The sequence below is a fragment of the Neoarius graeffei genome, chromosome 15 (assembly GCF_027579695.1).
Source record: "Neoarius graeffei isolate fNeoGra1 chromosome 15, fNeoGra1.pri, whole genome shotgun sequence".
Classification (NCBI taxonomy): domain Eukaryota; kingdom Metazoa; phylum Chordata; class Actinopteri; order Siluriformes; family Ariidae; genus Neoarius; species Neoarius graeffei.
The window spans coordinates 14,267,235-14,285,096 of NC_083583.1; the positions used below are offsets into that span (position 1 = coordinate 14,267,235).

Below are 17,862 nucleotides of genomic sequence, written 5' to 3' on the forward strand. Positions count from 1 at the left end.
AATCTGCAGCATGAAACCTGCACGCTGTTCTGAGACACACAATATCTACTCTGTGCACTCAAACATTTGCATTTATTCACCTGACTAGCATTTTATAATACAGGTGGGAGAGGATACAACCCACGCAAGAGCCCAACACTGACTCCTTGGCAGTTACTAGGAACATGAAACCAGCAGAGGACGAATCCCCTTCATGCACATGTTCAAGGTCTCATAATCAGGCCGGATATGACGGTCACTGATGTTTCAGGGTAGAGCATACCAAAGAACTTTCTTTCCATTCTCAAAATGTTCAATACTCCAAATGTAGGCTATACATATAGAGGATGGAATGAATTTATTTGGAAAATGATAGGACAGGATTTGATCTGTAAGTGCATTACAGTTTAATGAATGATCACTCAAGTGTGAAACCACACTCTTGGAGAAAAAAAAGGTGCAATCGAGGATCCTTGAGAGTTCAGTTTTATTTTTTGTGAAGCTTGAAATCCTATCATTTTAGTGCTTGTGCTTAAAATGGCAGCAGGTCTGAGCACATAAAATGCAATCAGTCGATCAATCAATCAATCAATCAATCAATCAATCAATCAATGTATATTTCCCACACTCTCTGGAGTCTCATTGAAATCGGGGTTTGAATAAACATTAATGTTTGAAGAAGTTTATAAGGTTGCATTTAATGCTTCTGAAGGTAATCTGAAGATTTTGTAAAATAAAATAAAAAATATAATAATAATAATAATAATAATAATAATAATAATAATAATCGTCTTCTCCCTTATCTAGCACTGTTGCCAGGTCGGGGTCCACGCGGGCCCTATTGATCCACATATCATATTAATTAGAGCATAGTTTTACACCGGATGCCCTTCCTGCCGCAACCCTCCCATTTCTGGGCTTGGGAAACAACCATTCACACCTCTGGACAATTTAGAGTAGCCAGTTAACTTAACTGCATGTCTTTGAACTGTGGGGGAAACCGGAGCACCCAGAGGAAACCCATGCAGACACAGGGGGGAACATGCAAACTCCACACAGAAAGGCCCCCATCGGCCACTGGGCTTGAACCCAGAACCTTCTTGCTGTGAGGTGACAGTGCTAACCACTACACCACCGAATAATAATAATAAAAATAATAATCCATTTTGGCATATCACTACAGGGACATGGCCACTCTGACAGCTTCAGCCATCAAAGTGTCCAGGGAACATTACAGTAGTGGTTTCCCGTTGCCTTCTACTGGATTATTATAGAGGTCTTCTCCTCTCAGCCATTCACACACACACACACACACACACACACACCTATGGACAATTTAGAGTAGCCAGTTAACCTAACTGTAGGTCTTTGGACTGTGAGGGAAACCGGAGCACCTGGAGAAAACCCACACAGTCACGGGGAGAACATACAAACTCCACACAGAAAGGCCCCCATCGGCCGCTGGGCTCAAACCCGGAAGAAGAAGTATGCCTTTATTGTCACTGCACAAATGTACAACGAAATTTAGTTCATCATAGGAGAGCAAAGCCGCTGCGTACGTGTGCACTGCCACTCTTGGGCACTTCAGTCCATGGCCGTCCCATGTTAACCTAACTGCATGTTTTGGACTGTGGGGGAAACCGGAGCACCCAGAGGAAACCCACGCAGATGCGGGGAGAACATGCAAACTCCACACAGAAAGGCCCTCGCCGGCTGCTGGGCTCAAACCCAGGACCTTCTTGCTGTGAGGCGACAGTGCTAACCACTACACCACTGTGCTGCTGAATAATAATAATAATACAGGAATATTTTGCTTTTAGAGTGCTCTAATGGGCTAATGTACCTGACACAACAATCTGGGAAAGAAATGGAGATTTATCAGGTTTGACATTCTGTATTTAAAATAGAGAGGGGGGGTGGAGGGAGAGATGGAGAGAGAGAGAGAGAGAGAGAAGGAGCGAGGGAGAGAGAGACAGAGAGAGAAGGAGAAGGGGGGAGAAGGAGAGAGAGAGGGAGAGATGGAGAGAAAGGGAGAGGGAGAAAGAGGGAGAAGGAGAGAGGAGGAGAAGGGGAGAGAGGGAGAGAGAGAGATGGAGAGAAGGAGAGAGAGAGAGAGAGGGGGGAGAAGGAGAGAGAGAGAGAGGGGGGGAGAAGGGGAAAGAGAGAGAGACTACTTTGCTTCAAAATAATTGAAGGATGATGCACTTTTATCTACCCAAATTTTTCCTGACTTTATTCTAAGAATCTCAGGTTCACATACATAGCTATATTCTCTATACATACATTTTCTTTTCTTTTTTCTTTTCCTTTTTTTGGCACCCTATCCTCTTACCTCGGCGTAAACGACCAGCGGCAACACCAGAACAGCCAGCAGAAGATCAGCCGCAGCCAGACTCACAATAAAGTAATTGGTGGTGGTTTTTAAAGCCTTCTCCCTCCACACACTCAGACACACCAGGACATTCCCGCAGATGATGACTATGATGAGGAAAATGCCGAAGATGAGCGCAGGGAAGTTGTGCCCGGGGATGAGCGGCGGCGGCGCGGTGCTGTTCAGCTCGCTCAGGTTCTTCATCCTGAAACCTCGTCGACATGGGCAACTTTTCTGCGCGTCTCTTCTCTTCTTCACCCAAACATCAGGTGCAGTTAAGTTAATTCGGTAGATCCGCATCCAGTCTGTGGATGGACTCGGCTACCCCATGTCTGTCGGAGCAGCTCAGCTCGGATCGGATCTCCGGCTCCTGACGCGCGGCTGCGAATCCCGCAAAGTCACAAAGGTGCCTCTCACGTGTGTATTTTTAATTTAATTTAATTTTTTAATACTGATCTTCCTTGATGCTGGTCCAGTGGGAGTGAAGGGATTTGATGCTTGATGATCCGTGGAGAAGCTTCACACTGACAGCCAGAGAGACTGTGCGCTCTCACATCAAGTTGTGAGTGCTGTCGGTGCGCCGCGTGGGAGGAACCGCTTTACATCATTTAACGGCTCCATGTGATCCGGTTATGACGATGCTGTGATGATGATGATGATGATGAAGAAGAAGATATTGAGTCCCGAAATATATATTTTTTTAAATCTTGTGTACACAAGATAATAACTTGTGCAAACAATTTAAATAAATATCACCTTCCAGAGGTCCTGGGTTCGAGCCCCGGGGCCGGCGAGGGCCTTTCTGTGTGGAGTTTGCATGTTCTCCCTGTGTCCGCGTGGGTTTCCTCCGGGTGCTCCGGTTTCCCCCACAGTCCAAAGACATGCAGGTTAGGTTAACTGGTGACTCTAAATTGACCGTAGGTGTGAATGTGAGTGTGAATGGTTGTCTGTGTCTATGTGTCAGCCCTGTGATGACCTGGCGACTTGTCCAGGGTGTACCCCGCCTTTCGCCCGTAGTCAGCTGGGATAGGCTCCAGCTTGCCTGCGACCCTGTAGAAGGATAAAGCGGCTAAAGATAATGAGATGAGATGAGATGAGATCACCTTCCAGGGGGTGGCACGGTGGTGTAGTGGTTAGCGCTGTCGCCTCACAGCAAGAAGGTCCTGGGTTCGAGCCCCGGGGCCGGCGAGGGCCTTTCTGTGTGGAGTTTGCATGTTGTCCGCGTGGGTTTCCTCCGGGTGCTCCGGTTTCCCCCACAGTCCAAAGACATGCAGGTTAGGTTAACTGGTGACTCTAAATTGAGCGTAGGTGTGAATGTGACTGTGAATGGTTGCCTGTGTCAGCCCTGTGATGACCTGGCGACTTGTCCAGGGTGTACCCTGCCTTTCGCCCGTATAGGCTCCAGCTTGCCTGCGACCCTGTAGAAGGATAAAGCGGCTAGAGATAATGAGATGAGATGAGATCACCTTTCAGGACTTTAAGGGCTCCAGATGAAGAAGAAGATATCGAGTCCCGAAAGAGGTTTTTTTTTTTAAATCTTGTGTGCACAAGATAATAACTTGTGCAAACAATTTAAATAAATATCACCTTTCAGGACTTTAAGGGCTCCATATGATGATGATGATGAAGAAGAAGAAAAAGAAGATATTGAGTCCCGAAAGATTTTTTTTTTTAATCTTGTGTGCACAAGATAATAACTTGTGCATACAATTTAAATAAATATCACCTTTCGGGGGTGGCACAGTAGTGTAATGGTTAGCGCTGTCGCCTCACAGCAAGAAGGTCCGGGTTCGAGCCCCGTGGCTGGCGAGGGCCTTTCTGTGCGGAGTTTGCATGTTCTCCCCGTGTCCGCGTGGGTTTCCTCCGGGTGCTCTGGTTTCCCCCATAGTCCAAAGACATGCAGGTTAGGTTAACTGGTGTCTGTAAATTGACCGTGAGTGTGAATGGTTGTCTGTGTCTATGTGTCAGCCCTGTGATGACCTGGCGACTTGTCCAGGGTGTACCCTGCCTTTCGCCCGTAGTCGGCTGGGATAGGCTCCAGCTTGCCTGCAACCCTGTAGAACAGGATAAAGCGGCTAGAGATGATGAGATGAGATGAGATCACCTTTCGGGACTTTAAAGGTTCCAGATGATAATGATGAAGAAGAAGATATTGAATCCTGGTGCCTGCTTAAGGGACTGAAAAGGCATGGTGTGCATGCCAAAATGGCTGCCATGTTCTTGAGCGCACTTGTACTTTTTTGTCTTTTAATAATTTTTTTTCAACTTTAACAGGAGGGAATTTCTGCCTTGGAGGACACCTAGCGAGCTACTACAACAGCTGGACTACTAAAATTGAAATTGTACGCAGTCGTGTTTATATACATCAGCTAAAGAGATATGTGGTTCGTTGGGAAGCTCATGGCTTAATGTATCTAGCAGCTCCAGAAGAGTTTGTTTTCCTTGATATGACTGTTCTCATGCTGGATATCCACCCTAATCCAGGTCCTGAGAGCACAAAGAACTTGCAGAAGGGAAACCATGCTGAGTCTTACATGGGAGACTCTGTCTGTGGTAAGATGGGAGTATTGGTTTTAGATCAGAATCAATTGTTATTGCTTTGGAAGCTCATGGGTAGACCTCCCACACTCGTCATGAATACTTTGAAAAACCTTGGGATTCTTAAGTACAGAGGTGGATACAGATCAAAAGGCAGAAGGACTGGTTTCAATCGTTTCTATACTCCTAGGACTGTTAATGATCTCGCCGCCCAGTGAAACCTCTTTGTACAAGGCAAGTGGTGGCGAAGAGATGTCTTATTCCTATACCTCGGGAGCTGGTTATTCAAGGAACATCTAGTTCTTTGTGTTTTCTGTACCAAACTGTATGTTTATTAACATATGTAGTCTCTCTAAGACCAAAAATAAACTGAGAGCATCTGTAGCTTTAGAGGTGGATCTGCGACACAATGATATCGACATATGTGTTGTGACAGAAACCCATCTAAAACCGGCGCAACCTGATGCTATGGTCAACATTGCGGACTATTCTATCTTCCGAAGGGATAGGCATTGGGGTGGGAAGGATGTGCAAAATAAAGGCGGTGTGGCAATTTATGTTAGAAGTAGCCTGACGGTGGTTGATGTTTATCGATCAAGCAATTATGAAGTAATTTATGTAACTTTACTCCTTCCTATGGGACACTGTTTTTTAATATGCAGTGTTTATAATCCACCAAAGCACAGCTACTACGAAGGTGATTTAATGAACCATCTTTTGAACTGTTGTTGTTGACAACACCTTGGACAATCATCCAGGAACTGTTGTTGTTTGTGGTGGTGACTTGAATCAGCTAAATATCAATCATTTTGAAGGATTGTCTGGCTGGAATGCTTTGGTTGATTTTCCTACATGTAGAGATTCAAAGTTGGAAAATTGTTTAATGAACCGCTCAGACCTTTTTGGAAGGTGTGGTCCTTTTCGAACGCTAACAAAGACTGATCATACTGGTGTGATATTGCCGGCAGGAATAAAGCTTCGCCCAGTTAGCCGCAAAGTTAAAATCCGTGACCAAAGGGAACACAGGAAGCGTGATTTGTACTTGGCGTTAGCTGAGCAGGATTGGGGAGAGGTTTACCGGGCCACGGGGGTAGATCAAGCTGTAAGTCGGATGGAGGCGATTATTCTTGGTCATTTGGACAAGTGTATGCCTATAAGAACAGTGACAATGTCATCACGTGATCCAGTCTGGATGACCCCACTTGTTAAGTCCATGCTTCGGGCGAAATCGTGCATTTCCGCTGGTAAAGAGGATCGTTTAAAGGCACTGAATAAGAGAATCTTGGAAGTTATCTGTGAGAACAGAAAAGATTTTGTTGCGGCTATTGGGACCCGTGACTGGTGGAAAAAGGTCGATAATATTTCCCAGCGTCGTCGGCCAGCGGCCTCACCATCTCTTGATGAGAGTTCCCTTTGGGAGTTGAATGAATAACCTGTGTACAGATGAAACGTATACTGCACCAGCACTCATGGAAATTAGCGAAGATGTAGATATCCCTGTCGTCACAGAGCGCCAAGTGTGGAATGCTCTTCAAGGGATTAAGACAGCCACAGGTCCCAAATCAATTCCTTACACCATCTGGAAGGATCACGCTGAAGTATTAACTCTGGTGATCACTAGGGTCTGGAACTTATGTTTAAAAACGCATACTTGGCCGCAGTCATGGAAGAGATCTAACATTAATCCACTGCCAAAAGTTGAAGTACCACTGGAGAACAATGATTATCGAGGTATTAACGTGACACCCGTTATAGCTAGAGCGTTTGAGAAAGTGGTCTTGCTTGCTCATGCGTGGGATATAATAGAAGAACATCTCAGCGCTTCCCAATTTGCATATAGGCATGGGGGTAGCTGCACAGATGCCTTGATCGCCATCCAAAATATGGTTAATCAATTCCTCGATAATCCGAAGTGTAAGGCAGTTTGCCTGTTTGCAATGGATTTTAGTAAGGCCTTTGAGACTGTTAAACATGCTTTGTTGCCGGTAAAGTTGAAGCAGCTCGGCCTCAATCCATATATTGTTAACTGGCATTTAAGCTTTTTGGAAGGTAGACAGCAGACAATTGTTTACAATGATTTTGTGGGGAAATGGAAAGACTTTAATAAGGGGACCACACAAGGTAGCGTTAGTGGACCGCATTTGTTCACAATTTTTCTCAATGATCTAGAGATAAGCATAGATAGTAAGCCTGTATTGTTTAAATATGCAGACGATACCAGTATTGTATCACCTGTGTGGAAAGGTAGAGACAATTCTGAGGCCTTAGTGAATCAGTTTAAGCAGTGGTCTAGTTATAATAGTATGTCTAGCAACCCGACTAAGTGTAAGGAATTGATTTTTCGGAAGAGAGGTTGTACAGAGGAATTCCCAGTGGTATCAGGCATACCGCAGACCAGTAAGCTTTCCATCTTGGGTGTAATGTTTCAAGATAATAGTAGATTTGATATTCATATTCATGAAAAGCTTGTTAAGGCCAACAAGTGCCTTTTTATCTTAAGATCATTACATAAGGAAGGATATAATCAGTTAGAGATTGATCACCTTTTCACTAGTATCGTCCTTCCCAATATCACTTATGGCCTTCCTATTTATGGCGCATCCGATGCTGAATTAACAACTGTACAATGTTTCTTAGACAGATGCTATAAATGTAAATATACATCAAGAGCTTTTAATGTGCATGAATTATTAGAAAGGCAGGACAAGAGAATTTTTAAGCAAGTAATGTATTTAAGCCAACACCCTCTAAGGGAATTGATGCCAAAGAAAAAGAGAATAAAGTACAATTGTAGAAAGAACTTCAGCTGCTGCCCAAAAGTTAACACTGATCGTTTTAAGAAGTCTTATATAAATTGTGTAATTTTTAGATATAATCTTGCACGATAAGATTAATTTTCTTTCAGTTTTATTATTTGATATATAGTACATTGTATTAATTTTTTATTGCAGTTATATTTTGTAACATAAGATATGTATATTTTATCTTGTGATGAAATAATAAAGATAAAGAAGATAAAGATAGAGAAAGATTTTTTTTTAAATCTTGTGTGCACAAGATAATAACTTATGCGTACAATTTAAATAAATATCACCTTTCAGGACTTTAAGGGCTCCAGATGATGATGATGATGATGATGATGATGATGATACAGAGCCCATAAAGTCCCGAAAGGTGATTTAAAAAAAATATATATTTTGCACACAAGATAAGTTGTTCCCACAAGTTATTAATCCTGTGCTTACAAGTAATTTAATTAGGAATAGGTGAAAAGTTATTATCTTGTACGCACAATTTAAATAAATATCACCTTTCAGGACTTTAGGGGCTCCATATAATGACTACGATGATGATGATGGTGATACAAACATGCAAACTCCACACAGAAAGGCCCCCATCAGCCACTGGGCTCGAACCCAGGACCTTCTGGGTGACAGTGATAACCACTACACCACTGTGTCGCCTCCATAAGGTACCTATTTTTTAAATCTTTTGTACACAAGATAATTAAGATAAGTTGTTCTCACAAGTAATTAATCTTGTGCACATAAGATAATAATTTATGTGTACAATTTAAATAAATGTAACTTTCAATTAAAATAAGTCACCTTTTGGGACTTAATGGGGGGCCATATGATGATGATGATACAGAGCCCATAAAGTCCCAAAAGGTGATTTTTAAAATCTTTTGCACACAAGATAGCGCACAAGATAATAAGTTGTCCCCAGAAGTTATTATTCCTGTGCTTACAAGTAATTTAAATAGGAATAGGGAAAAAGTTATTATCTTGTACACACAATTTAAATAAATATCACTTTTCAGGACTTTAGGGGCTCCATATAATGATTACGATGATGATGATACAGAGTCCTTAAAGTCCCGAAAGGTGATTTTTGTGGTTACTGCCTCATAGAGGTGGAGCCACAATGTCACTGTGTTGTAAGAATGTAAGAATGAGTGTAGCAATAGCTTGCTGCGCATGCGTATACGCATACGCATAAGCATTACGATCACCACAACAGTGAATCGAGATCTCGCAAGCAAAATGTGCTCATTAGTACTAAATAGGATGGCACAATGGTGTAGTGGTTAGCACTGTTGCCTCACAGCAAGACGGTCCTGGGTTTGAACCCAGCAGCCGGCGAGGGCCCTTCTGTGTGGAGTTTGTACAACCCCGATTCCAAAAAAGTTGGGACAAAGTACAAATTGTAAATAAAAATGGAATGCAATAATTTACAAATCTCAAAAACTGATATTGTATTCACAATAGAACATAGACAACATATCAGATGTCGAAAGTGAGACATTTTGAAATTTCATGCCAAATATTGGCTCATTTGAAATTTCATGACAGCAACACATCTCAAAAAAGTTGGGACGGGGCAATAAGAGGCTGGAAAAGTTAAAGGTACAAAAAAGGAACAGCTGGAGGACCAAATTGCAACTCATTAGGTCAATTGGCAATAGATCATTAACATGACTGGGTATAAAAAGAGCATCTTGGAGTGGCAGCGGCTCTCAGAAGTAAAGATGAGAAGAGGATCACCAATCCCCCTAATTCTGCACCGACAAATAGTGGAGCAATATCGGAAAGGAGTTCGACAGTGTAAAATTGCAGAGTTTGAACATATCATCATCTACAGTGCATATCATCATCAAAAGATTCAGAGAATCTGGCAGAATCTCTGTGCGTAAGGGTCAAGGCCGGAAAACCATACTGGGTGCCCGTGATCTTCGGGCCCTTAGACGGTACTGCATCACATACAGGCATGCTTCTGTATTGGAAATCACAAAATGGGCTCAGGAATATTTCCAGAGAACATTATCTGTGAACACAATTCACCGTGCCATCCGCCGTTGCCAGCTAAAACTCTATAGTTCAAAGAAGAAGCCGTATCTAAACACGATCCAGAAGCGCAGACATCTTCTCGGGCCAAGGCTCATTTAAAATGGACTGTGGCAAAATGTAAAACTGTTCTGTGGTCAGACAAATCAAAATTTGAAGTTCTTTATGGAAATCAGGGACGCCGTGTCATTCGGACTAAAGAGGAGAAGGACGACCCAAGTTGCTATCAGCGCTCAGTTCAGAAGCCTGCATCTCTGATGGTATGGGGTTGCATTAGTGCGTATGGCATGGGCAGCTTACACATCTGGAAAGACACCATCAATGCTGAAAGGTATATCCAGGTTCTATAGCAACATGTGCTCCCATCCAGACGACGTCTCTTTCAGGGAAGACCTTGCATTTTCCAACATGACAATGCCAAACCACATACTGCATCAATTACAGCATCATGGCTGCGTAGAAGAAGGGTCCGGGTACTGGACTGGCCAGCCTGCAGTCCAGATCTTTCACCCATAGAAAACATTTGGCGCATCATAAAACGGAAGATACGACAAAAAAGACCTACGACAGTTGAGCAACTAGAATCCTACATTAGACAAGAATGGGTTAACATTCCTATCCCTAAACTTGAGCAACTTGTCTCCTCAGTCCCCAGACGTTTACAGACTGTTGTAAAGAGAAAAGGGGATGTCTCACAGTGGTAAACATGGCCTTGTCCCAACTTTTTTGAGATGTGTTGTTGTCATGAAATTTAAAATCACCTAATTTTTCTCTTTAAATGATACATTTTCTCAGTTTAAACATTTGATATGTCATCTATGTTCTATTCTGAATAAAATATGGAATTTTGAAACTTCCACATCATTGCATTCCGTTTTTATTTACAATTTGTACTTTGTCCCAACTTTTTTGGAATCGGGGTTGTATGTTCTCCCCATGTCTGCGTGGGTTTCCTCCGGGTGCTCCGGTTTCCCCCACGGTCCAGAGACATGCAGGTTAGGTTAATTGGTGGCTCGAGAGTGACCATAGGTGTGAATGTGAGTGTGAACGGTTGCTTGTCTCTGTGTCAGCCCTGTGATGACCTGGCAACTTGTCCGGGGTGTGCCCCGCCTCTCGCCCATAGTCAGCTGGAATAGGCTCCAGCTTGCCTGCGGCCCTGTGGAACAGGATGGGCAGCTACAGATAATGAATGGATGGATAATACTAAATAATGCTTCTAAGACAATTCATGAATAAATGCTTTCTTACTATTTAGAAAATAGATAAAGTTCACAGCACTGTATTTTGAACAAAACACAGTAACCAAAATCAATAATCAAAATACTATAAGCCCTGATGCTGCTCACAGCTTGGTGATGCTTGCAAAAGATGAGGTGAGTATAACTGATAGCATGTATATATACTATCTTTACATAGGGTCAGAAAACAATTTTATTTATAAGCAGTAGTCACATGTACCCATAGGGTACCTCCATCCATCCCATCCATGATCTGTAACCACTTATCCTGTGCAGGGTCACAGGCAAGCTGGAGCCTATCCCAGCTGATTAACCTGCTATCAATTAACCTAACCTGCATGTCTTTGGACTGTGGGGGAAACCAGAGCACCCAGAGGAAACCCATACAGACATGGGGAGAACATGCAAACTCCACACAGAAAGGCCACCATTGGCCACTGGGCTCAAACCCAGGACCTTCTTGCTGTGAAGTGACAGTGCTAACCACTACACCACTGTGCCGCCTCCATAGGGTACCTATTTTTTTAGTCTTTTGTGCACAAGATAATAACTTGTTCTATCAAGATAAGTTGTTCCCACAAGTTATTAATCTTGTGCACACAAGATAATAATGTATGTGTACAATTTAAGTAAATCTAACTTTCAATTGAAATAAGTCACCTTTTGGGACTTTAGGGGGGGCATATGATGATGATGATGATGATGATGATGATGATGATGATGATGATACAGGGTCCCCTAAAGTCCTGAAAGGTGTTTATTTTAATCTTGGGTACACAAGTTATTATCTCATGTACACAAGATAAAAAATTGTTCCAACAAGTTATTAATTTTGTGTGTACAAGATAATAATTTATATGTACAATTTAAATAAATGTATATTTAAATAAGTCACCTTTCGGGACTTTAAGGGCTCTATATGATGATGAGGAGGAGGAGAAGGAGGAGGATACAGAGTCCCTGAAGTCCCAAAAGGTGATTTTGTTTTTAATCTTTTGTGCACAAGATAATAATCTTATGTACACAAGATAATAACTTGTTCCATTAAGATAAGTTGCTCCCACAAGTTATTAATCTTGTGCACACAAGATAATAATTTATGTGTACAATTTAAATAAATGTAACTTTCAATTTAAATAAGTCACCTTTTGGGACTTAACGGGGGGCCATATGATGATGATGATGATGATACAGAGTCCCTGAAGTCCCAAAAGGTGTTTTTTTTTTTTTTTTTTAATCTTGTGTGCACAAATTACACTGTAAAATTTTTTTGTTGTTTTAACTTAAAGTTAGTGCAAGGGCTACCTTAAAATTTTGAGTTCACTGAAATTAATATAGTAAGTTCACAGCAATTTAACTTATGTGAATTTCAATGAACTTAAAATTTTAAGGCAGCCCTTGCACTAACTTTAAGTTAAAACAACAAAAAAATTTTTTATAGTGTATTATCTCATGTACATAAGATAAAAACTTGTTCCAACAAGTTATTAATTTTGTGTGTACAAGATAATAATTTATATATACAATTTAAATACATTTAAATTTAAATAGGTCACCTTTTGGGACTTTAAGGGCTCTATATGGTGATGATGATGATGATGATGATGATGATGATGATACAGAGTCCCTAAAGTCCTGAAAGGTGATTTAAAAAAAAATCTTTTGCACAAAAGATAATTATCTTGTGTGTACAAGAGAATAACTTGCTCTCACAAGATAAGTTGTTCCCGCAAGTTATTAATCTTATGCTTACACGAAAATAATTTATGCGTACAATTTAAATAAATGTAAATTTAAATAGGCCACCTTTTGGGACTTTAAGGGCTCCATATTATGATGATGATGATGATGATGATGATGATGATACAGAATCCCCTAAAGTCCTGACAGTTTTTTTTTTATCTTGTATGCACAAGTTATTATCTCATGTACAAGTAATTTAAAGAGTTACAGGGAACAAGTTATTATCTCGTATGCACAATTTAATAAAGGTGATGTTTTATTAAATTGTGCGCACAAGATAATAACTTGTGCATGTGATTTAAATAAATATTACCTTTTGGGACTTTAGGGGCTCCAGATGTTGATAATGATGATGATGATAATACAGAATCCCTAAAGTCCCAGAAGGTGATTTTTTTTCTTTTATCTTGAGCGCACAAGTTATTATCATGTCAGAACAAGTTATAATCTTGTGCACAGAAGATAACAACTTATGCGTACAATTTAAATAAATATCATGTTTCAAGAGTTTAAGGGCTGCATATGATGATGATGATGATAATGATGATGATGGCTGTCATGTGAAGTGGGTAGAGATCCCTTTGAGGGGAAGCCGATGTCTATATGCATTATAGCGAATGTCCTGGCACTGCAGTGGTAACAGAGATTAAGTATTAAGACTAGTAGCCTACATCCTGTATGTGAGTAATTATTTCTGTAAAGGTCAGACAAAAAAATGTCACAGGCTTGACAGAGTTACTTTATAGCTGGGGTGCCATGGTAACGGCCCGCGGGCCGGATACGGCCCGATTGATCATCACATCCGGCCCGGTGGTTCATGAGACTTTTTTTATTTAATAATAAATTAATAAAAATCGAATGTTGTGTTTTTTTTCGTAATGATTTTAAATATAATGTTTCAATTTGATTCCATTTCCGTGTAATCGGTTCGTTTTTAGCTGCTCTCTGCTTGCTGCAGCACGCGCAATGACCCGGATTTAATGTAGAGTAGGCTAGTTGTTGCTCGTTCACAAGCAACAACAGTCTAAAAAGAGAAAAGTTGATTCTGAGGGTCGCATCTTTCAGGAAAAATGGAGAGAGAAATACTTTTTCTGGGAAGTAGGGGGAAAACCTGTTTGTCTGATTTGTTCGCAACAAGTGGCTGTACCGAAGGAATACAATGTCAAAAGACATTACGAGACCCACGCCGACAAATACAGCCAATTCACCGGGCAACGCAGGACTGAAAAGCTAAATGAGCTTGCCTCAAACCTTCAAAAACAGCAAGCAGCTTTCTCAAAGTCTCGAGAGCAGGGTCGGTTCTGCCCTAATCTGGACCCGGGTGCAACATCGCGCAACCCCCCCCCAAAAAAAAAAGTGTTTATTATAGCCAATTTAGTTAAAATAGTTGATGTAAAATGTTTATAGTTATAGTTATAGTTATGTGATGGTTGTCCTAACTATAAACATTTTACATCAACTATTTTAACTAAATTGGCTATAATAAATAAGCCTGCAGCCACGGCGGGCTGCCTTAAAAAGTAACCATTAGTAATGCACTTATTCAGGAACAGAGAGAACTCTTTATTTTTTATTTTATCTTATTTTTTGGGGCCCCTCTCCACACCAGTCCCGGGTGCAAATGCTACCGTTGCTACCCCTCCAGAACCGGCCCTGCTCGAGAGACACATGAAGGTTCGTTTTAATATCATCAGTGGCGGTTCTAGACCAAAATTACTAGGGGGGCCGAGGTGGGGCCAGTGTTTTTTCAGGGGGGCACATATGAGCAAAACATGGCAATATTTAAGCGTTCAAAATGTTTTGTTTAGTTTATTTAAAACCAAAACAAAATACATTGAGCATAAATACAATGAGAAACATTCTGTCTCAATAGCCTAAACATAAATTGTGCTCAGTAAATCTTAAAACCATGTTTCTCTTTTTTGTAAAATAAGATTTCTATTTTTGCATACAATGAACCTTTTCTTCAGACGTGGCTGCACTGGAGTGTCGTCCAAGCACTTGCTGATATCTGGAGAAAGATGAATACAGTAAATATGAGAGTGCGACTGAGAACAACATTTATTTATCATTATTCATTTATTAATTTATTATTATATCTATTATTTGTATTTTATATTTATTAATTATTATTCAGACTTCACACTTTCAGGGTAGGCTATATGAATTGTAGGTCGACACTGCTCACACACATACATTTGTTCAACATCACAAACCTGATGGTGCTGTACTTGATATGCATGGTGAATCTGGTTGTCCCAATGACTCGTTGGGTTGTCCCTCATTCTGTCCCTCAATCTGATCCTGAATGTCTTCATCCTCACTCTCAGATTGCCTTTCAGATGCTTCACTTTCCACCTCTCCAACCACCACCTCTGGCTCTCTCTCCACCTCTGGCTCTCTCTCCTCTTTCATAATCTTCATCTTCCTTACTCTCTCTATGTTGCTTTTGCCAACAGGGGCAAAAAAGGACATAATGTCCTTCTTGCTCCTTTCCATGATGATAGCCTACAGTAGGCCTATACTAAAAAGTAAACGGAGAGGAATGTAGCCTCTACATATCAAAAGGCCATTAAAGTTTTACAAGAAGGTTAAACACTGTCGGTTATTTTACCCATTTCCCAAAAATATTAAGTTAGGCTACTTATTGCTGTGCAACGCACTTTTAAGAAAGCGCAATAAAACGGATTTATTATTGTAGTGAACAACAACAGTAAAACACGGATATGTGCAAACACTGACGTTACGAAATTGAATAATTTTCCTTACCTTCGCCTCTTTGCAGTAGGTAGCCTAGTCCTTGCAGGGCTGCAGCTGTTATCTCTCACATCCGAAGTTTACAATTCACGCTGCTGCGGGTCTTTCTGCTGCAGGTAACAGTGTGCGTGTAGCGCTTTAAGGAGTCCGTGTAGAACACTCCGTCATGTCAGTTCCGATCTTCGAGCCAGCGCACGTCAAAATTAATAAATCTTGTTACCTGTTCAGCACAGGGGCCACAACAGGGGCCAGGAGCAATTTTACAGGGGCACTGGCCCCCCCTGGCCCCCGTTTAAAACCGCCTATGAATATCATACATCATCTTCAGTTCTCCTTTAATGTTAAATGCGGCTGTTTTCAAAGAGGGGTGTCTCAATATCTTTGTTGTACATTTTATTTCATGTTAGGGGCAGTGAAGGCGAGCTACATCATCGCGTGGGAGATCGCAAAAGTGTCCAAGCCATTTTCGGAGGGTGCATTCGTCAAGGATAAATACACATCTGTTGGAATCCAATCTTTCTATCAGTCATTGCCACCAGAGTACCCAATTATCACGGCCTTTGCCGGTAAAATACTCTGTATGTTCGGGACAACATATTTATGTGAACAGGCATTTTCAGTAATGAATATTAATAAATCGAAACTGCGTAGTCGTCTGACCCATGGACATCTCAACGATGTCATGAAAATAGCAACTGCCCAGAGTCTGTCCCCCAATGTCGACAAGCTGGTAAAAAGTAAAAGACTTCTGGCTTCCACATGTAAAATGTAGCTGGTATTTCTCCCCCATGTAACCTTGTGCTGTATGCTTGAGGGGGAATAAACAGGATGGGTGTGTGGAAATATATGTGGGACTTGACCAGCAAAGTTAATGTGCCATCTGTAGTTTGTTTTTATTGGTATGTTCAGTCATATTTGACTCTTTTAAACTAATGCTACTGGATATTTAGTCACTTGACCTATTGGTGGAATTATTTACCCTGGCACTTCTTTCTTTTGACTCCTTTAGGCCTACTTGCCAATCGTTTTAATTGGCCTAATTAGACCTATGCATTGACATGTTTTTGATGTGCAAGATCAATAAATCTGATCTGTCATTTACAGTTTACACTTGTGTTATTTGTGTCTTAGTCCATTTCTGTAGCATTTTTTTTTTATAAATGTAGGCTACTTGCATGCTTAGACTGTTACATTTTCAGAGGGTAAATTGCTTTTGTCTGCCATGTTATCGTGCGCCTCATTTTGAGGCTATAGCTTTACAGTTCCTTTTGGGCGTATAGGCCTTCAAAAATCATATAAAATAATGTCCTTTTGTTGAGTTAGTGTCTGGTCTTTTCAGGCCAAAAGTGTAATTCGGCCCCCAAGGTCCCACGTGAAAAAAATCTGGCCCCCTTACCAATTTCACCCTGGCACCCCTGCTTTATAGTAACCTACTGAACCATGTCTCCACGCACTGAATTAACACCTAGTTCCAGTGTGTATTAAATAGGATCGATATATTGCACAGAGACGATATTGAAGACGATACATGATGTGGCATGGTGATGCAGTGGTTAGCACTGTCATCTCACAGCAAGAAGGTTGTGGGTTTGAGCCTGCTGGTTGACTGGGGCCTTTCTGTGTGGAGTTTCTATGTTCTCCATGTGCCTGTGTGGGTTTTATCAGCGTGCTCCAGTTTCCTCCTACAGTCAAAAGATATGTGGATTCGGTCACTTAAAGGCTTACTTGAAATTGCCCAGAGGTCTGAATGGTTGTCTGTTTCTCTGCATTAGTCTGACGGATTGTTGGGTGAACCCTGTCTCTCACCAAGTGTCAGCAGGGATTGTCCACAACCAATGGATAAGCGGTATAGAAAAGGAATGAACACATTTGTTACGTACCACCACACCTAATTTCTTGTAAATGTTTAAATTTGACTTTGTACTGCTGATTTATCTGCTATTATCATATTCTCCTTTGTCTATAGATGACTGCTCAGACACTACACATTGCACACAGCTACTACTGTATTTATTTTACTATCTTTTGCACTCTTGTTCACATAGTAGGCATACATACAACTTCCCAAATGTATTCTGCTTATTTTGTACATAATCCCCTTCACACACATTTTCTTCTTTGCCTTCCCCTTTATCATCTTATGCATATATTTCACACTGCACAGTTAAAGACAGACTGCCTTTCAGATTTTTCAAACATAGTTCATAAAAATAATTTCCCCCGACACCCATTTATTTTTGTTTAGTGAACTGAAAGCTACTGAATTTGAATCACAGACTTAAAATTTTATTAGCTTTTTATTAAATAGAACAATTAATGAATTTAGAGCCACATGGCCCTAAATTCTCCGCTATTTTTTCCTGCTTCACCATGACCCAATACAAGATAC

General features: G+C 41.1%; 1 protein-coding gene across 1 annotated transcript in view; it reads right to left on the reverse strand.

The window, feature by feature from the left end:
• drd4b (dopamine receptor D4b) overlaps positions 1 to 2,554 on the reverse strand; it is a 28,646-nt gene extending 26,092 nt beyond the window's left edge. Inside the window, exon 1 of the mRNA XM_060940423.1 lies at positions 2,312 to 2,554. Within this exon, the coding sequence (XP_060796406.1) occupies positions 2,312 to 2,554 (243 nt within the window). The remainder of the gene's footprint in view (positions 1 to 2,311) is intronic.
• Between the last annotated feature and the right edge of the window lie 15,308 nt (positions 2,555 to 17,862).